We start from the raw sequence: 21221 nt of genomic DNA, 5'->3' as shown, positions 1-21221 counted from the left end.
CCAGCTGGGAGTCATTGTGCCCATGCTCAGGCTATCTTTCATCACTTCCCTTTTCTTACTCTAACATCTATCTGATTGAATAAATGCACCCCCTTTTTTACACAATAAAATAGCTCTTGTGTGGCTCATTCAAATCAGAAATATAATAATAATAATATTCTGACAATAAGAGATAAAGCCACTTATGCAAAGGCATCCATTGTTTTACCTGTGCAGCACGGTGTAACACGGTGGAGGAAGTGAAAAAAGTTTACCTGTTCATGCATGTTCTCATCTTTCTCAACAGTTGTCTTCTACACCATTCTCACCATAGTAGACGCAACAAACATGCAGCTGGAGCTAGATTCATGGATTAAATCTATTCTTTACAAAAACATTTTTTATCCCATTCTTAGTTTTGTTACAACCGGTTTGGGTTCATTTTTCCACTGTGCCATCAGTTCCAGTTGCTGGGGCAACCAAGTACTTGTTATGCTGGTTTAACGGTACTTTCCCTAAGAACAATACGACAATGCAACTCCAAATTCTCTAACTTAAATTTGTTCTTGACAATTACTGAAGACAAGCTAAGATAAGTCACACACACACAAGCAGGAAATGTACACCCACTTTAGATCTATGAATTGCTTATTTACCTTGACATTGATCACATTCCAATGTCTCAGCTAACAGTACAGTATTCAGAAATGAGACTCCGATGAAACATTTATGCCCCCCTGTGCAACAATTCCTCATTGATTCATTCATAAAGCAAAATAACATTTTACAGAAACAGTTAATGATACATAAATCCACAATCATTTGCCTCGTTTTGTGGCTATTTTGCAGTTTATTCTGTGCTTTACGTCCATCAAACACATTTCAAAGAAATTGCGACTTTATATGATAACTGCTTGATTGACTTGCTAGCAGAACATAGCTGTCACAGCGATTTTGATTTGACAGGCCACTGCTGTAGACACATTACAAAGTGTGATTGCTCAATGTAAATAATGCGGCAGCATCTAACAATGGAACTTGAAGGCACTTCAATCTGAAATGCATTGTTTGCTTTTTGTCAAGTGACGTAACAATATTGCAATCAGAAACTGCTCATCTCACGGCACATTGCTCTTCAAAAACAAGCTTATCGCAGATTCAGTGGGAAAAAAAAAATCTTTAAACTGTAAGTTACTTTCTGTGATTAGGCCCGATAGACCTCTGGCCAAAGAGTGATGCAATTTGGCATTGTAGCTTGAAAAATGATTATATATTTGTCATATTGTACCTAATTTCTATTAAAAGTATCAAGATGTAAACAACGACACCCAAATTATGCAAAAGCACTTCTGAAAAAGTGAGTTTCATATAATAAAACACTCTCCCTTTATTTTTGTATTAAACATCAACAAAAAATGACAAACGTCCTCTATGGCTCAATGAATGTGAATTAGATATAGCAGGTTTACAGTTGATCACTTTAGCTACTATTTCAATAAAAAATGAAAATAAGATGGTTAAATGTAAACTGTACAAAAAACAAACAAACTTAAAAATGGCCAGAAACAGTGAAAGCAAAAACAAAAATCACATTTTCATACAATGTCAAGCAAAAATAATAAATAAATAAATTGTCACTTCTCTGACTCCCTCCATCCTCTTGCATTCCTTCCAAACTTGTAAACGAGTCTGCGGCCATCTACTCGTTCGAGGATTTCCCTTTTGTAGTAGTATCTGTAACAGAGGACAGTGGAACGACAGTGTACTTTAAAAACGTAGGACCTTCTGATCTAATAAATATGATCTAAGTCAGAAAAACTGCACATTTAAAAGCATTCTTTGAATATTTTAAATCTGGTGATTAGATACCACTAATGTGTACACTTTAAATGTATCAAGCCAACATCGGCCTTCTGATCTAATCTAAGCGGACCCCACATAGTGCACTGCTCTAGATAGATAGATACTTTATAAATCCCAAGAAAAATTCCAAATCTTCAGCAGATTATACATTTCACACTGAATATTTCTGTGTGACATTTCACTGTTGCAGTACATATTCACAGGTAAAATTATCCCTAAGAAATGCTCTGCCCCAATGTTATAATGGTCTATTCTTGCATTCTACATTCTAGCATGTAGCTATTTTTATAAGCTATTTTTGTAACACTGGTTTTTGCAGGGTCTGACAAGCACCTACAGGTGTCATTCGCGTCATTGTCTTTCTCTCTGTGTGTGTGGTGCTGGTGGTGGTGGTGGTGGTGGTGGGGGGTTTCGGGAAACAGCGGATTCTGATTATAGGCTATAATGTAATTTATTCATCCATGACACGGAGGAGAGACATATATAAAGATGTAACCTGGTATGAGCAACCCGACAGCATCCAGAGCAAAATCCTCACAAGAATATAAAGATGATGGCAACTTTTAGTGGGCCACAAGGAATGACTGATATGCGGACACTTCATCAACACACATTCATTTTCGATATGGAATGTAATTGTGGAAATGCTCCTACATATAGGGGTTGCACTCGCACAACTGCGTATCGTAAGAGTGGCCTATTGGCAATGGAGAATGTATTCCACCTCAGGATGTTCAATCAGTGCTTTCATCAACTGGGCGACCTTTGTTAATTTGTTTTAGTAAAGTGACAAGCCCAATTTTCATTGCAGTCTGTTGCATTGGATTGGAAAAATATATTTTCTTTCAAAATAGTTTTTAAAGTCCCTCTAAGTTCTTTATCATGCACTCAAAAGAAAGGAAAATAAGTTTGCTTGGTAGGCATTCCTGCGCTTTTGTTATTAAAAATGGAACACCAATCTGCAGCTTGATAGCATCAAGCTGCAAATCCTTCTGCTGTAACACAATGAAACAAAGAAAAGCAGCTTTGCAGCCAGAATGAGAACACCAGGCACATTGCTCAGTTTTCAGTGTTTTGCACGACAATGACATTAAGCTCATTAGATGCGTTCATTGGAATGAAACGCCCTAACTATTAAAGGAGATGGAAGATTTTCAGAGGAAATGACCACTTCAGTAAAGTAAAACAAAAAAACAAACATTTAACAGTTCAAAAAGTCAATTCTCAGTAATCATCAGCAAGAAATGTTAAGCGTGCACTTTAAAGGGTTGCGTTGATTTTTAAACCTTAATGATAACCTATAACCTATAATTATCTCAAGTTGTTTCAATATGTGTTTTATAGTCCTTTAAACATTTTCATTCCGGGAGCAAGTGCAGTTAGCTGCTTAAGTAAATTAGATTCGGAACAAAAATGCAATGTGAAATTCTTCCTCCCAGATTCTAGAAGCTACAGAATGTGCAGTAATGTGTTTTTTTCTTCCTGCAAACAAGTTTTACTCCCCATGAAGGAAAGCTTTTATATGACAATTGTATTTATCGATGTGTAGGATAGTGTACAAGTGTACCTCATTGCTCGACTTAGTTTTTCGTAGGTCATGCTACTGTTGTTCTTCTTCTTGCCCCATAACTGTGCCACTGCCTCTGACTTTAAGAATCGGAACACTCCCTCTGTCCTGTCCTCCCATTTGATCAGTCCCGGGTTTCTTTCAGGGTTCAGCAGAATGTCTCTGATGAACTCCCACAAGTGGGTTCCCCTTGGGTCTATGGAGAGAGGAAATTTAATAGGAATTAAAACATCAAACATCTAAAGAAAAACATCAACATTTATGTATATATTTCTTACTGTGTCGTTTGACCTGATCAGGACAGCTGGAAGGAGTTTTGATATCTGACAAAAAAGGAATCAAATGATTGATAAACTGTTTTATCTGCACTATATTATGTTGTATGAATTTGGGAAATACTCACCAGGGCTTGAAGGGGTTGGAGAAGCAATAGGTGTGGGGGGGTGAATCGGGGAGTTGTATATTTCTAAATGAACAGAAGCACAGTTGGTATTTCCATGTTTTGTGTGTGTGTTCCTATTTCATTTTTGACTGAAGCATGAGAATGAGTTAAAACAGGGTGACAGATTTGCATTACCTCCGGGTGGATAGCTGACATCTGTGAATGGACAGAAGTCTACTGTAACGTAAAAACACAAAGGAACAGAAAACACGATTCCTCTGTAAGGATTCATTGGATTTATCCAAGCAAACAGACAAAGTTTTTTTTCTTTCTCAAATCCTAATTTGTTTACTTACATTCTGGTTTGAGTTCCAGTTGCCCTATTTCTACGTGATGCTGTCCTGTGTGGGTGTGAAATGAAGGAAGGAAGTAGTTGTCAGCATGCAGCAGATTATTCACTTGTCAGTTGTTTGATGATTTGCTTTCATATTCAAAATGAGAATTTTTGTCAACTCTTATTTGAAGTTTTGAAAGCTTCTTTACACTTTCATTCAAATTTAGCATGAAATCTGAATACTATTGTGCTTCTTTAACATTATACGTGGCATGCTGCAATGCAACCAGGGTGAAATGTCAGATTTATTGTATTTTGGAGGAATGGCACTATATGAAAGAAATAATAGTGACCAAAAGAAAAAAAAAAATAGAATACATTGATGCAAGTATCTGCTTATACATTTCTAGTAATAAAGTGTAATTCAGTAAAACAGTACTTTGCAGATGACGCTGCTGCTGTTTAATTACCGGTACTGTAAAATTGCAGCAAAATGTTTTAAGGGACCTACATTTCATGTCACACTGTGTGCATCACTTGGTTCAAATTTCAAATACAATTCTTTTCATTACTTTATGCTATCTGGGTACTGTTTAAAAATACAAAAAATACTTTAGGCACTTGTTTTCAGTGCAAATCGAGCCAACACATTTACTATTTTCATAATATAAGGATGGATCGGGGGAACAAGTACCTACTTTGTCTTTGATTTTTCAACAGGAAGGAACATAGAAAAATCTAATCAAATTGTTACAGATTATTACTCTTACAACCTCACCTTTATGCAGCAATTACACATACTTATTATAGTTTCACAATATCAATTGATGCATATGAAAAGGCAACAGCGTGGTTTAATAAAATGTGGTTTGGGAACAATGGCAGCATTGTGTTCTGGTTGGCCTGAGCTCGTCTCAGAGTGGTTAAACCTGTTGCGCCTGTTCACGTGTATTGAACTGTCAGTGACATCCTCTCACACAAAATTATTTCACTGTTTTGATTTCCGTGAAGCCACGTTGTTTATGCGGCCAAAAGATGAAACTTCAGGCCTGTATGCTCCATCTAAACCTTCAAACCCAAATTAAAGATAGTGGACGAGCCAATTCTTAGCTTGTTTCTCCACTTCACAGCACCTCTGTCCTTTGTTTGCCCTCAGCCATGAAAGAGGCACTGTCCTGGTACAGCTTGAGGTGTGACCCCTTTTCTGTGATTTAAACTCAACACAAATTGCCCAGCTTCTGTTAAATTGGGACCAGTAATTGTATTTTTGGCCCCTTTAGCCCACCTCTCAGACTTTCAGGTACTCCGGACCACTTGAGATCCGTGATGCTGTGGAACAGAAGGGGTCCCACACTGCCTGCAGCACGGACAAAGTCCTGGTAGCTCATGCTGCAGAGTTGGTGGCCGTCCATATCAAAGTTTTGGAAGGGAATGTTGGAGGTATCAATCTGATGCATGTCCATAACCTGCTGCAGCCACTCCCACACCTGATATTTAGTCCAGAACTGAGGCTGGGAGTCACAAGGCCACAGTCGACTTGTGTAACTGGACATCACCATCGGACCTGCATAAACATCAGCATTTGTATAAGAAATCATTGTAAAAAAAAAAAAGTATTTTTCTAAATCATTGTCATAAATTATTGCCTCATCAAATATAAATTAATCTGCTGAATAAATCTATCAGTAATTAATCTGAGAGTTGTTGAGGTCCTTCTCAGTCAAGAATCCCTAATCCATTCCTTGTTTCACAGTTCCGGGATCACCAGATGAGCAATAAATCATTAGGTAACTGCTAAATACATTTCATTTCATAACCATTGAGAGAACTGGCATGTTTAATAGTGCGTAAATAGAATGCTTCAGCAAAATAAACTGCTATAATTCAGCAGGAACAAAAATAATGTTGTTCAGCAATTTAATCAACGTATTTGTGTCAATTGTGAGTGCATGACTAAAACCTGACACAGGTGTCAATTAGAGTGTGTCAGCAATGATCATGACTCTCACCTTCAGGGTAGGAGGTAGCAGGGCCCCAGCAATTGGTCAGCTGACTGTCCAGGATGGTGGATGGAGTTGAGCTCATATTGCAGCTCTACTCTGATTTAGCATGGCCCAGGGACTGAGGCAGGAGAGGAGCAGTTTATGTGGTTAGATCTATACATGAACAAGGAAAAACAACGAATTAAATATTATAGTAATCTGTATATTTATATATATATTAACATTTTAATTAAAATGTTATATTTTTGTTAAATACAGATTTTTTTTGCATCAAAAATGCAGATGCAATATAGTCTGCTTCCCTATCAGGTTTTCCGGAGATAGAAAAATAAGCTAAAACTTGTGATGTCGGCGTCTCAAACCCATGAATGGCCAAGTGAATCAAATAATAAATAAAGAGTTAATTAAAGTCATGGAATCAGACCAACATTTTAATTCAATGTAGAGGTTGATATTTATAGGAAAGCAATTCCACATATACAGTACTGTCCTTGTCTTTCTTACAGTTTTGCTTACTGCTGGTGGAGTTAACACTTCATGCACTGGATCCAGGAAATGTCTGTGTATTTGTATTCCTGAACAATTCTATCTCATTGCACAACCATGTTGACTGTTGATATCAGTGCCATATTATATGGGAAGATTTTCAACCAGCATCGATGTGACCATTTCATGGTATGCAAATGACAATGTTTACCTTCATGCCACATTGCCCGTATACCCAGGCCTCCCTGTTTATTTGCTGGCCTTTTGCCTGGTGCTGTTGATTGAATCAACAATTTTACTTGTGCATCTTTTTTTTTTTTTCAGTGTTCCTACACGTTTCCTTCTGCTTGCACCATCTTCACGTTATCAAATGATTCAAATGCCATAATTAACGGGACATAAGATGCTGCTACTCTTTGAGTATACTTATACTTATGGTACGTTGATTTTATGTGATTTGTTTATTTCATTGTCTTCAATGTAGACTGCGTCCTTCTCAGACTTAACGTTTCACTTGGAGGCTATGACCCGTTGGTATGACGTCACTAAGGCCCCATCAGCCACATCTGTATTTATACAGATGGAAATTTGGAACTACAGCTGTTTAACGTTAGATACCATCTTCAGCTTTTGATCACGGAAATATAATGAAGAAGAAGGTCAATTATATATTATGAACACTAGGCAGTGATATAAGAGACCGCAGGCAACACTGCACACATGTGCCACCTGCTGGTCGTTGCTGGACACTTCAACTAAATCAAATCCCCTGTCCACCCAACACTTTACTACTGTATTGCCGATGCTTTGATGCTGCAGGAGTGCCAGCAAATAAAAGTTGTCACGTCCTTGCATACAAAATTAAATAAAGGCAGGCTGTAAACTTTATTACAAGTATTCCAATTTCAATCTTGTCTAGACTGGACCGTAAATAGTTCCACTGTTTTGTCTACAGAGGTGGTGAAAGGTTATGCAGACATAATAACTGAGCTATATCTCACTTTTCACTGCTCTTAGCCAGTATTTTGTATAATCCTATGTGAGTTACATTATAATTGATTCTCAATGAGACATACAAAAAGAACGATTGCTGCTTATTAATTTTATATCGCTATCATTTATATATACAGTACATTACAGTATGTTCTTGCTTTCTAAATATAATTTGATTTGTACTAAAAAGCACTTTAAACTTAATTTTAATTCATTATTGAACATACTAATTGCAAACAAAGGTGAGTTTTTTGTTGTATGTGAAATCAATGTGAATAGAAACACCTGCTTCAGACGGCTACACAATCTTTGGTTAGTGACACGGACTTCACTTGCTCCCCTGAATATATTGGCCATGCCTTTAAGGCAGGTAATTAATATGCCAAACTCTTATACACAGTACACACAGTAAGTACCATGCCACAAACAAACTACAACTGTGGCAAAACGCTCAACCAAAGTTTTTCATCTACTGTGATGTGCATTAACAATTGCTGATGCCTATTACTGCCACGTAGAAACCTGTTACAATTTCAGCTTTGGCATCATTCAATAATCGAAGCTTGTTGCAGCAACGTAGGTATAAGTATGCGTGTGCGATAGTAGACAGAGTGTTTCCATTATAATACATTCAGTCGTTTTTATAACTCGCAGGTTATTACTCAGAATCAGTCTAGAATCCTACCAGATCAGTGGCTTAAGGTTCAGTCAGGCTTGATAGACGTCTCGCAGATCTACTGAAAGCACGGTGATTTAGTGTCTGGAGATCCGAAGCAGAATAGATGAGACCTTTGGCTTCACATACCTGTAAACGAACAGGAGAAGGAATCATGCAGACACACTTTCTCTTAGCTCACTATAATGGCTCTGTTTATCCATTCTAACTTCCTTTATCTGTTCCAATTGGTTACCTTTCCGGGATCATGCCAGGCTGGCATTTGCATATCCCACGCCCACACGCCCACACGCCAACAACACCTAATATAACTTTTATATTCTTCCTTGGCACTCTTCCATGTCACTTGCTTTCCCAAGCACACTCTCACTCAAGCAAGATGACAAGCAAGTGTGTGCCAGCAAATTCACAGGCATGAATTCAGACACACTCCAAGCCCTTAGAAGGAATGTGAAATTGGTTTGTCATTGCTAACGTAGAACTTGCTTGAGGTGGAGTTCAAGCTCTAGAAAACAAAAAAAATAATCGCCCAGTGTTATGTTGAGCAACAATTATTGTCTTCATTTCAAAATGATAAGGAAACTGCTGACAGTTTAGGTACGAGACCCTGAGATAAATCGTTTTATTATTTTTGAAAGTTCATGAAAGATAAATGCCAGTATGCTTGAAAGGATTGTTAAATACATTCGCCAGGTTTAGCCATTTAGAAATGTCTCAAATTATGTTTAACAGCATATTTAAGCTTTGGACGAACTAAACCCACACTTTGTGTTTGAGGGAGGAACGTTGCCCAGGTGCAGAATGGCTGGGCCAACTGGTGTAACACTGGTGTCCAGGTGCAGAATCGCTGATATGAGCTCTCCTGCATCGCCAACAAATCCCAATCAGCGCCATGCAACAATGGCTGGAGTGGAGAATCAAAAGCAGTGCTACCATGTATGAATTCTGCCATTGTTCGTATATAACTTATTTAACTATATTAACTACTCAACCTTTCCAAAGTACAGTAAAAGAGGACTTGATATATTACATTGCACCAACTCCATGCCAAAGCTATGACACCAAAAATAAAGTCTTGCCTTGACGAATTAGAATAAGAAGAAAACGGATCTTTGATTGTCACTGCACTGCAGAACATAGTACACACAACAAAATGTCATTTGGGGCAAATGATGAATTTTGAGTTGACATTTTTAAAATTCCTTAGAACACGTTTGTCCGGTTCTGTTGCTGTTCTTCCGTTGACATTAACCAAATGCAGGGTACAGCCTTTCCAAACTAAAATTGCAGGCATTGAAGAAACATGCATAAATACTGTAAATGTGTCTGAAAAGCATTTCTGCAGATCTTAGAATCCATTTATATCCACAGTTGCCCTATTTTGTCAAGGATCAGATGGAGCTCAGACATTCTATTTTTAGTTAACGCCTATTAGGGTGTGGGCAAAATCTAACAGCTTTGATCTGAGATCTCAATCTGATCTGTAGCCTTGTAGCATTCCTATATCTCTTGGGACCAGAGAGTGTCCCGTTGATGACTGAAGTGACTTTGAGCAGAGAGGAACTGTATAATAGGCTGGAGCAGAGAGACGTGTGTCAGTTTTTTTCAGATGTAGTGTAGAGGGTACCAGGAACTCATGCTGAACAAATACACTTAATTAAGTTATTCATATATATATAGTATTATATTGATACTTCATGCCTTGTAATTCGCTAACTCTTAATTGGAGTTGAATCGTCTCAAGAGGCTGGCCTACTGTCTAATGGCCTTCTCTGCTTACTCATTGCGTGCATGTGTGTGTGTGTGTGTTTGTTTGTGTGTGTCTGATTTGGATTCCTGCCCACAGCTCAGGCTCAGCGGCAATGAGGGAAATCAGGGAATATCCCTGAGAGTTCCCCTCATCTTCCCTTGCTTGTGAATCCTGCCAATCTTTCTCCAAACTTCCTGAAATGATCTGATTCAGTTCTACCTACAGATGTTACACAAAGTGCAGCTGATTTTTCCTCTCTTCGTTTTAAAGGGTGAATTTGCCTCAAGAACTCAGTTGTGTTTGGTGCCAACCAATCGCTCGTGCATTGACCAGATTTATTGCAGTAAGATTAATAAACCCATCCATGAGTGACCTGAATTCACATTAAATCCCACTGTGCTTAATAGCTTAATCATATGTTTATTTATTATTTTTATTTTTTGCTGCATTACAGCAAGAGTAATATCTGGCATTTAATTTCATGGATCTCCGTCCTGCTTTTTATGGTTGAGGCAGGTCAAACTCATGACTTGCTTAGTAGTAGTGTAAAATATTCAAGCTTTATTTGAGGATGTGGTCAAAAGTTTCCATTTGACAGGAAAAACCCTCCTCCTGTCTTTTTTGACAGGAAAAAGAAAGGAGGAGGGTGCAGTTTGCATGCTCTGATAAACAGGCGCTTATTAGCATCAGTATGTCTATTAGAGTCCCTCATGCCTCCCCTCTTTTATGAGTCACTTGCCATTCCAGTTGCTGTCTTCTTTAATACTTTTTGATTAGCATATGATCTGAGGGGAAAGATGGGGAAAAACAACTTTATTAGTGTCAGCTATTGGTGCAAATGACAAGTTCACCACCTAAATCATCATTTTACATTACTTCCCTGTCAAAGAGCAGTGGCTGTGTAAATGAGAAGTGCAACAAAAAATACATTATTCAGTCTTCTTCCTTTCATGTTTCATATTTGAACCCCAGCATGTCCACTTGCTTGGAGTCAAGCTGCCTGCCTTGGTCACTCGGCATGGTGAAAACGCTTTCTGCATGTCTCATGAATGATGCATTCAGCTGCAGGGGTGCTAAGAGCAGGGCTTCAATGAGCTTCAAATGCCTCTTCACCTGTACAATGGCCATGAGCTTGATTGCGCTTGATGAGGCCGGCTGTTGGTCTCACCTCTGCCCATAGATGGTACTGTTGTCTCATGTACTGCCGGCGAACTCCGAAAGCAAGGTTGTCTGTAGAGTGAGTGAGTAACACGGACACGCTAAGTGTCAGCTGTAAGTCATGCTTCGTGCAGTCTGAAATGGCTATGGATGGGGCTTTGCAGGTTAGAATAACCTACATGCACTATCTTTACCAACTCTGGAAGGAAATATCACACAGGCTTAGAGAGGATACATGAGATATAGGGACAAAAAGGAAGGTCAGAGCTGTTGACAGTGCATCAGGACTGGGTTTGACAAACTATACTATACAAGCTTGTCTTTAATCTCAGAGTTGGGTCACCAACACAGTTCTGCCAGGGCATCAGCAACTGCTCGTTTCTCAGGTGTTCAAGATTGTGCAGGTATAGAAGTTGCTGCCACAGTCTCCGTTTGAAACGGAGACTGTGGCAGCAACTTCCATGCATCTTTGTGTAGAAAAGTCCAGTAAACCTGTGAGATAATAAAAATAATTCCTTTGCTGAGAATGTTTCCTTGATATTATCGAATAATTCTTGAATGTCATGCTATCACCAGTAGCTGATCGTTTCGGTGTTCATTTTACAGACTTAACTGTTTTTGTTCCTTGCTCTCATTATCATGACATTGCATTCGGCAGCTGTTTCCAGTGAAAAAGGTAGACAGACAAAACATAAAGTTAGCCAGTAAAAAAAACCCAGATGCTTCTCCTTTGCTATGAGATTTACACCCAAGCATCACCAAGAAGTGGGACTGACTTGCAATTTAGCTACGATCTCCAGTATGGAGAACTTGTTTGGAGCAGATTTGGAGAATATTAGTCAACACACACTTCTCTCGTCAGAAAGTCAGTCAGTAAAGCTCTCATTCGACCTGGGGAAGCCAGAAAATTACTCATGGGGACCAAAAACCCGTGGCTGGGATCTATTTATATTGTTTGCCGCTGGACTTGAGCCATTCTTCTTACACCTGGTTAATAACACCTCTGTCGGCTCAGCTCTATTGTGCTCTCAATATTCCGGCAATGGTTTGTGCAGCACTTCTTTCTTCAGGCTTTCTGGATGCACTGGAAGGTATATTACCGTTCACCTGGAGCTCATTTTCATAAGCTTGCATTTTCAAGGCTCCAAAACAGCATTTCTTGTTTAAACCAAAGGGCAGAAAAGCCTGATAAATGATCTCGTCTGAAGGGTCCACCTGGTTTAGACAATGGCTCTGACCCTGTGAAGTCTGGGATAAATTGTGGTCACACAATTACGACCAGCATCTTCTTCTGAAACGAAAGGAATGCTGACATTTACATAAGTTACATTAACAGAACGATTTATTCATCAAAATCAAGCATCCTTTTTTGGACGACTAAAGCTTTAAAAAAATACTATTACTATTACTGTCAGCAGCCAGTAATCTAGTTTCTTAGGTCCGAAGTTCACGACAGGAACTAAGAAAACAAAGCATGAATAGTATGATACATCTGTTTTAATTATGCTAAAGGAATGATCCACATGACAATGCTTTTCTTTTCTTTTTTCTTTTGTCAGTCCACCCACCACATAAACTGAGTCTGAATCTTTACAACCATTCAGTTGCCATTGGATTTGCTTCACAGATTTCTTTTTGGATGGAGGTTGTGTCAGTAAATCTAACTGCTTGGAGTCTCTTTGGTATTAATATTGATTTGGGCTGTGTGCCGTGTTTTTGTGATGCGGCATCCTGCCATAGTGTATTACTCTATGATGGTTTAATCCTGGGAGGATATAGCGCCGAGGGTCTTGGTGTCAAATACATGTTCCATCATTGAAGAAGATCTGTGGTTGTGAAGATTAATTTCCTTTCCATTAATATCTTTCTCAAATAACTTGACCTTTTTTCATAAAGAGTGTGAGATGATATTTTATGGGTTTGAATGTTAAGGCAGTGCATTTCACAGATTTCTTTTTACGTCTGATCCTGTAGATAAATTTATATACCGTATTTATCCCTCATTACGTCCACCGAAGAGGTTACGGAATCGCCGGCATTTGTTTGTCCGTCCGTCTGTATACTTTTCAGGAAATGTAGGGCATGATACCAGGAACAGATGATACAGGATGATCAAGAAGAGTTCCAGGATTATTGATGCATCTGATGTATCTTTGAAGATGACTGAGCTAGAGCCTGTACAAAACTGCCCATTTCTGTATTAGTGTTTGTTTTTAATAATAATGCTAATGATAATTAAAAAAAAAAGTAGCACTCTTCTGCAAAAAACAGAATACTTACAGTGAGTATTTGTTCTTCTGTCATCTGTGTTATAGCAATTTCCAGAAATGTGAAAGGTGGCTGCAGATGGCACCAAATCAGATTTTGCAGACATAACAATAAATCTGTAAATGAACCGATAGTTTGTTTTCCATTCTCCATAAATTTAGTGATGTGCTTCCAATCTCTGCTGCTTCTTGATGTTTCATATCAAAGTCAAGAGTCTATTGATTCAAAGACAAAAAAAAAGAAAATGGAAGTTAGTAACCTTCGCTAAGTGCATACACACACAAAAATAAAACTGAGGCGCTGCAGCACAAGCCACATTTTGCTGACCTACTGTATTTTTCTAAAAGAAGAGCAACCAGTGATGGATGACAGGGAGAGAGAGATGGAGACAGAAAAAGATGAGGTAAATGATAAAAGGAGTTTTGTTCTAGGACATGTGAATAACACGTTTGGTTTCTAAGAGTGATGAACCACAAGCCCTCCTGCCTGACACCACTTTCTCTCTCTCTGTGTGTGTGTGTCTCGATTAGGAATTAATAGGTTTTTGGTGAGAACATTTAAACTGTAGCTAATTTGAAAGCTTCTCTGAACCACTTTGACAGTCTGAAAGTGTCACACTGCCACCCACAGAGTGAAGAAACGAGAGGAAAGAAGGATGATGTGTGAGGCTACACAGAAGGAAATGAACGAGTGAGGGGAAGAGGGTAACAATTAGCATTCCTGAGGTGGCATGTGTAACTAATTATCCGTGAGCACTGTGACAGAGGGGTTGTTGAGTGCAGTGATGGGATCCCCGCTGCTTAATGAACATGTCACCAGCTTTTGTCTGCATGCTGAAGGAAACACTTGATGACCAGTGGGTATCCCGGGAGCCTGTGTGTGTATTTATATATAGTATGCATACAAGAACATTTGCTGTCAGATTGTTGCACAGTATTGTGGTGATAAGTACATTCTCAGTGAGACAACAGTCATTCTCTCTTCCTGACAGCATTCACATTCACCATAATTTAGGTTCTCATTAGCACACTGAAAATATTCCGCTGATGATCAGTATTCTTCATCATTAATATCCTATTTACTTGCCAATCAGCCATGAATGGATGTCTATGACTGTGGATTTTATTTAAAAAGCATACATGAAAACCTTTTTTAAATGAGGGGTGAACATTGGTGAGCTGTTAGACAAGTATGCACCTGGTCTCTTCTCTTACATAGATCAGTAGAATATTAATAATAATAATAATGCATTGATTTTATATAGTGCTTTTCTAGATATGCTAATGAATGCTAATGCTCTCCGTCCATAAGGTGAGCGTTAATGATGAGATGATGGTTGCATCTCAGTGTATTAGCATTCATAAAGGAAATGCCAATACTCCTGGGGAGTTTGTTTGCCTTGGTGGTTTCGGTCCCTTCTTTGATTTTTGTTTCTATTAATTATTATGACGGCATATTGAACAATGTGCCGCAAGGCAATGGCTCCAACGTTATGTTATAAAAGTTGCACCAAGAAATGCTGATCGTCAGCATTCAGGAAGTAAAAAAATAAATTAAAAAAATCCCCTTTTAAAGTATACAGTGTACACACACTCCTCAAATAAATTTAAATCACCATAATCACTTTCTCGAGACAACAGTGAGAAGACAAAGATTAATGGTGCAAAAGAGCTGTGGGGGGGGGGGGGGGGTCTGCACCATATTGGCCATATTATTCACTTCCTTTCGTCCCCCATTGTTTCCTAACAGCTGAGAAGTCTGAGATACATTATTGGAGCTAATCAGAGTCGAATGAGGAAAGCGCTGAGGTGAAACAGCAGAGATTACCTCCCACCTCAGCCTGTGTGTTCTCAGTGCCCTCATTCACTGAGCCTCTGTTCACATGTTCTCTGATAGAGGTGGAGGGATAAAGGCGAACAGGGGCGATGGAGGCGGGGGTGCTGATGAGGTATATTGAGAAATGTCTATTGCACCCCTAAGTCAATAAGGTGATGGAATTATTCTCTCATACAATGAAGTCAAAATGAAAAGAGATGAAAGTTACAATAGAGGGTGATTAAGGCTTGATGATTTTTTTTTTTGGGGGGGGGGGGGGATTTGCAGATGATAGAACTTCTAGCCAGCATGCCAGCGAGTTGAAATAATACAATTGAGCCACTCATCTCGGTCAAAATAGGCTTGCACAATCAAAGTAGAACATTGTAGAACAGCTTCAGTCTTCAATTATGCTTCATCGTGTGGTTTGTTGTCTGTTCAGTGATCAAATTGGATTGCAGCCTTCCCTTCTCTCAGCTGGGGGGAGTGTATGTCCAGACTAATACAGGCATGAGAGGTGAGAAATTAATGGGCCTGCACATATGGGCAATTCCCTAAATTGGGTGTTAGGGATATTTAAGGGAAGGGGGGTGGATGATCTGGCTAAAAAATATTACATTATGATCTATTTAATCCCAATCAAGTTCCAAGGGATACATTCTGATCTTCTTTGTCAGTTTTGACAAACTCTGCTCATCTTCAGACAGACTTAAATTGGCCTAAATTAAATTTTCAAACTGAACATAACATTTGAGATCTCACTCTTGCAGACAAAATTCTATATTAGTGTCAACATTTTGTCGACTTGCCAAAAGTCTTAGCCACGTTAATTACGCCACTGTTAATAAAGGGTCTGCTGCTGATTAGAGGGTTGATCCTGAGATCACTGGTTTCACACAGAAGTCAACTATGGAACACCCTTTTGTGTGGCAACATTCAGGTATAGCCACACCCACATCTATCTATTTAGAGCACTGCAGCTCTGTGGACTGCACACACACATGCAGATCGTGCTTCTTGTGATCTGGAACACAGTTTGGAAGCACTTGACTATGATGAATACCAGCAAATTCTGCAGAGAAGACAGCTCTAGGAAATATCGCCCTGCTGCATGCCGTCGGCTTGTTTTGGATACCTGCGGACAGGAAAAAGAACCTCCGGCTAAACCTGTGTTTGTGCTGGATGAAGAGGTTAGCAGCCTTAGAGAAAGAGATAATGCATGTGAAACAGTGCACTGTATGGCATGTGGTCTATCAGCATATGTTATGTGGCTGTTTAACTCCAACTGATCATTGATTACAGCAGCAGTGCTTTGCTCTCTAATGTTTTTTATAATTTCCCAAATTTCCTTTGGGGTCAATAATGTATTTCTCTAAAACTATGAACAGGAGAATTGGAAAAAGAGAGATGTCCAGCAGAAAGAGGAATGGCAACATAAATTTAAAGAGGAGGTTGGCGTGCACCTGCAGGCGTGCTGGCCTGCCACCAGTACACCAAAAAGAGCGCCACCACCAATGCTCACTTCGACACCCATAGCATCATCCTTTCTCTCCCCGCATGTCCCTGCTGGTAGCATGTTTTCCAAAATGTACCAACAGCATCCAGACATTGTCCTTAGAGACCTGAGGCCAGATGACTACGAAGTAATTCACCAGTTGAGCCACGGGCGTGTAGACCGGTACGGCTGCTTGTTGTTCAGATTAGTCACCACAGAGGAGGATTACCGCGCTTGGTGTGACAGCACCAACTGGCATGGATCGAGAGGGAAGTGGGAGCTTCCCCGAAATCTAAAGGAGTTTCTTGCTGCCACACTGCAGCAAAGGTTCCACAATATCACGGTGAGAGAAGAGAGGACATTTGTGAGAAGGATCAATCAGGTTCTGAGAATACCACGTCAGTCTGCTCGGGCGAGGCATAAAGACTTGTAATAAATTCATTGTTTGCAAAGCATCTTTCTTCTGACGTTTTTTATTTCTTTTTTTCATTATGAATTTCAGTTTCGCAAATGTTGATTTTTTTTTTTTAAATAATAAAAAAAAAACCTGACAAACATAGATGTCTAGCTACACTGACGTTGTCAATATAATGGAGTTAAAGTAATTAAAAAATATATAACAGAATATAAGAACAAAATAAAATGAATAAAAAAAAAATCACTCCTATAACTTCAACAGCACATGCAAAATTACAACTCGAATTGTAAATCTTAACATTTACATTAGTGAATGTGTTGATTTTGTAAAATGAAATCAAAGCTTTAACTTATTGTTTCATTTGGCTGCTAAACACCACATTGTTCATGGCCAATAATGACAATGGCCCCTTGATTAATTGCTCATTACTTAACTGCCCCTTCCACTATCCCCCGCTCATTATCGTTTATTAGCTATTGATGACGTCATGATTCATGTGACTCATTGGAATGCATGAAGCATGTGACATGTTTTAAGCCCCATTCTAACATTGACCATTATTCTTTTCAATGCTAATTTAGAGAGGCAGCCTATAACGTGAATGTTTCTTCTGAGTATACCAAGCTTAAAATGCAGCCAATACACTGGGGCAATGCTGGACTCTAAAAATGTAGTCATGTTTGAATATTCTTTTTCACTTCTATTTAAATTCTAACATGTGCCTTCTTTTTTGTCACATTAACTTACTCTTTTCTTGAGTTAAAAACAACAACAACAAAAACAGATTTTTATTTTCTCTTCAACACATGTCGCCACAGAAGATAAGAGATAATTAAAAAAATCAGATATTTTTTTTCTAATTCCTCTACGGATATTATTTACATCTCTCTCACTCGAATACAAACAGAGTGAGTTAAAGGAGAATGCGGTTTCTTCCCCCACCACTTGGGTGCTGCAATGGTGACAGGCAAATTACAGTAGCTATGTCTTTACTTTGCATATGCTTTCATTCACATAATCATATTTGTAAGAATATGCATTAGCTCTTTATGCATGGCGCCCCTATCTATTGCACAAACAAGATGTCTCAAAAGCTTCATTAACATTTTATTATTGTTCACTTTGTGGTCTGCCTATGGAGTCATGCAAGCACCTCTGCAGCAGGATTGACACTGCAGTTGAGAAGCTCAAACAGTCCATAAACATAGAAAAGGTCCAAAGATGACAACATGCCACTGCTTGGCTTCATCATCTGCAGCACACCAAACAGCTTAAATGGGTGTCTGGGGGGGGTCATCATCTCTGAAGGCTGCCTTATGGGGGTGCATAATAAAACCAAGACTATGAACCTGAATGTAAGTGCCACAGCCTTGCCTGTGGCTCATGCTACAACTGAGAGAGAGAGAGGGAGAGGGGGGGGGGGGGGGGGGGGCAATACATCAGAATGAATGCCAGACAGTTGCATCCTCTTGTGTGACATCCTCTTGACACGTGCGTTTTGTTGCACACTGGTGGAATACAGTATCTTAAGACATGTATATTATGTAAAAGTTCCTAATTAAGAATAAGCAAATTTGATTAAATTAACCCCCAAATTTAAGCTGACTCATCACAGGTTGATTCTCTCTCTACCTGAACCTCAGACTTCTTGGTCGTAATCACAGTGCACTTTTCTCTGAGGTTTACTTTAACAGTCCGGAATGTAATACTATTTTTAAGCTATTGAGGAGAAGCGGTCTGCCTAAAACCATGGCCTTAGAAAGATTTAAAGGCATATAGCAGAAGGATCCAGGGAGAAGACCAAAGAGCTAAAAAACCCGTCCTGAAACCGGAACACCCAAAGCAGCTGCCGTGCTTTCATAGATGTGTGAACCTTATTCTATATTATGATGGCGATGATTTTGACCCTGGCTTCCAGATGGAAGCATTCAACTAGCTGGGAAAAGAAGTAAGGCTATTGAGGTTATTCACAGTCCTTCTGCTGACTTATGAATGCAAATGTTGCAGAAAGGCTTTGGTGTAAGGATTCAATGAACTTTGTGTACATCCGTGATTGATGCGTGACGGACGGTGAAATGATGCAGTACAGTACATGACTTGTGGCTGATCTTATTTCTTTCATAGCGCGGCCTCTCAGTGGATTGTTAACTATCATATGGACAGTTGAATTTGTGGCTCCTTCACCATATCTGCGTAATGACCATTTTTTCCAAAAAAAGTCCCTGTGAGACTCATTATCCGTGATGGAGAGGACAAACATAAAATGATAGTCACTGTGCTTTCTGATGTCCCCCCGCGTGTCTCTGGGTGGGAGACTCAGCATCTCCTCTCTTACAATGAATCCAGGGAACAAGGAAAGTATAGTCAGAGCTCTTCAGCATCACACTCTTGGATTATGTTTACTTTTCTGCACTGATGTGCTCCTTGAAAAGAAGTCCACTAGTTGTGTGAAAGACAGCATCCAGTTCAATGGTTTTTCGAATAAAATCTCCAGTCTCCAGTGACCACAGGGTTTTTTTTAGGGTTGATATTTATTTCAATGGGAAATGTGGATGTTCACTGCCATAAATAATAAAACAACTAAAAGATTCAGAATGACGTGAGACACCTAAGCTTCCACGTGAAACACATTTCCAGGACAGCCTTCTATCACTTGCATGATACTGGAATATTCTGTCTCAAAACGATGCTGAAAAATTCAACCATGCATTTGTCACCAGAACATAAGTGATCTCACATTCTTTGCAATGGCTCGCTGTAAAATCTAGATTGCAATAATAAAATATTACCTTCATGTTCAAAGCCCTTAATTGACAGGTACTAACAAACTATAAAAAAAGACCATATGACCAACTCGAACATTACATTCAAAGGATGCATGGTTGAGTCAGCACCGACTTGAGGTTTCTAAAATGACATTTTTATCCCTCATCAGAAAAATACAGAATATCTGAACATGCAAATCACAACCTGATAAAACACATATATGTGGTGAATTACTTACACGTTCCTCATTACGTATATGCTGTATATTATAATAAATAACAGAATGAACTTCCAAACTTTGTTCAGTCTCACGCATCGTGCTTGTAGGCCTGATTTCCTATACACGTAGAACAAATTTGCATTCTCAGCAGATGAATGTGAATCTACACATGCATCATTTTACACCGTGAAACTGCAACATTTAGCTGTAAGAACAAGATGAAAACACATTTTTCACTGAAGGGGAAATTTCATATTTAGTTGGTTTTCTTTATGCAGTTTTAATGTGTCCAATTTAAAATGTAGCATGAGTTTTTCTTTCTTGTTCCCCCAAACTTATTTTAGCTTTGTTATTTTAACTTATAATAGCAGGCCTCATGCAGTCACAGTATTGATTTTTCCGGTGTGTCTGTGTGTGCAGTGGGCAAATACACAGCACTCTGTCAGTCTCATCTTGTTTTAACGCTCAATAACTTCTAAGTCCATGTCTGCTAGAAGTGGCCTTGCTCTAGAGCAGAAGAGGATCATTCTCATGAAAGGTTACCTCATTTGGGAAATGATAAAAAAATATTTAATTTAGCACAGCAGTTTGAGGACATACATTGTAAATGCTGTGAAATTGACCTGTAATAGGGTACTAGCTCATTCCTAGAGACGGTGTCCTTATGTTACAGAGGCTGTAAACTGGGTTAGCATCAGTTCAAAGCAGTGCTTTTCTGATTGCTGCAGCGACAGCTCTGTAAAAGGCTCTATCAAGAAAGCTGACCCTGTGAAAGACATTTGGGATTGGATGTTAGGGCCCCGAGTCACGATTTGTATTTATCACACGTGAAAAGTAAATGCAGATTTAGATTTTTTTTGGCACCGTGGTCTTCCTTAGGGGTTGGAAAGAAGGGAAGCTGTACTTAAATTGTATGTCAGAATGGACCTAGTTGTCTCGTCTGGCTCAATAGTTTCTATGTCGAAGAAACTATGATCCTGTCTTCGCAGATCTATCTCCACCCTGTTCACCTGTTCATCCTCATCACCTGTGCCGACGTAATCACCTG

The 21221-nt window shown here is 39.1% G+C and overlaps 1 protein-coding gene across 1 annotated transcript; it reads right to left on the bottom strand.

Moving 5' to 3' along the window:
• Positions 1–818: 818 nt before the first annotated feature.
• On the bottom strand, positions 819–6210 carry LOC137912728 (ETS homologous factor-like). The gene is made up of 8 exons (XM_068756862.1): positions 6135–6210; positions 5411–5689; positions 4148–4192; positions 3987–4028; positions 3813–3875; positions 3688–3732; positions 3410–3605; positions 819–1713 (listed from the first exon to the last, which is right to left on the bottom strand). Exons 1-8 carry the CDS (start codon positions 6208–6210, stop codon positions 1614–1616), a joined length of 846 nt encoding a protein of 281 aa, XP_068612963.1. The 3' UTR covers positions 819–1613.
• Between the last annotated feature and the right edge of the window lie 15011 nt (positions 6211–21221).

Source organism: Brachionichthys hirsutus, unplaced genomic scaffold (genome assembly GCF_040956055.1).
Source record: "Brachionichthys hirsutus isolate HB-005 unplaced genomic scaffold, CSIRO-AGI_Bhir_v1 contig_1405, whole genome shotgun sequence".
In the NCBI taxonomy this organism is placed as follows: Eukaryota; Metazoa; Chordata; class Actinopteri; order Lophiiformes; family Brachionichthyidae; genus Brachionichthys; species Brachionichthys hirsutus.
The sequence above is the reverse complement of the archived record's forward strand: the minus strand, read 5'-3'. Positions and strand labels throughout refer to the sequence as shown.

What these genes read in the sequence shown, in the direction of transcription:
- LOC137912728 (XM_068756862.1), bottom strand. Translation starts at nt 6,210, where the DNA reads ATGAGCTCAACTCCATCCACCATCCTGGACAGTCAGCTGACCAATTGC. An exon ending in TGTCAGCTATCCACCCGGAG is followed by an intron (nt 3,876 to 3,986) that starts GTAATGCAAATC and finishes CTGTTCATTTAG; the next exon opens with AAATATACAACTCCCCGATT. An exon ending in AAACTAAGTCGAGCAATGAG is followed by an intron (nt 1,714 to 3,409) that starts GTACACTTGTAC and finishes CCTCTGTTACAG; the next exon opens with ATACTACTACAAAAGGGAAA.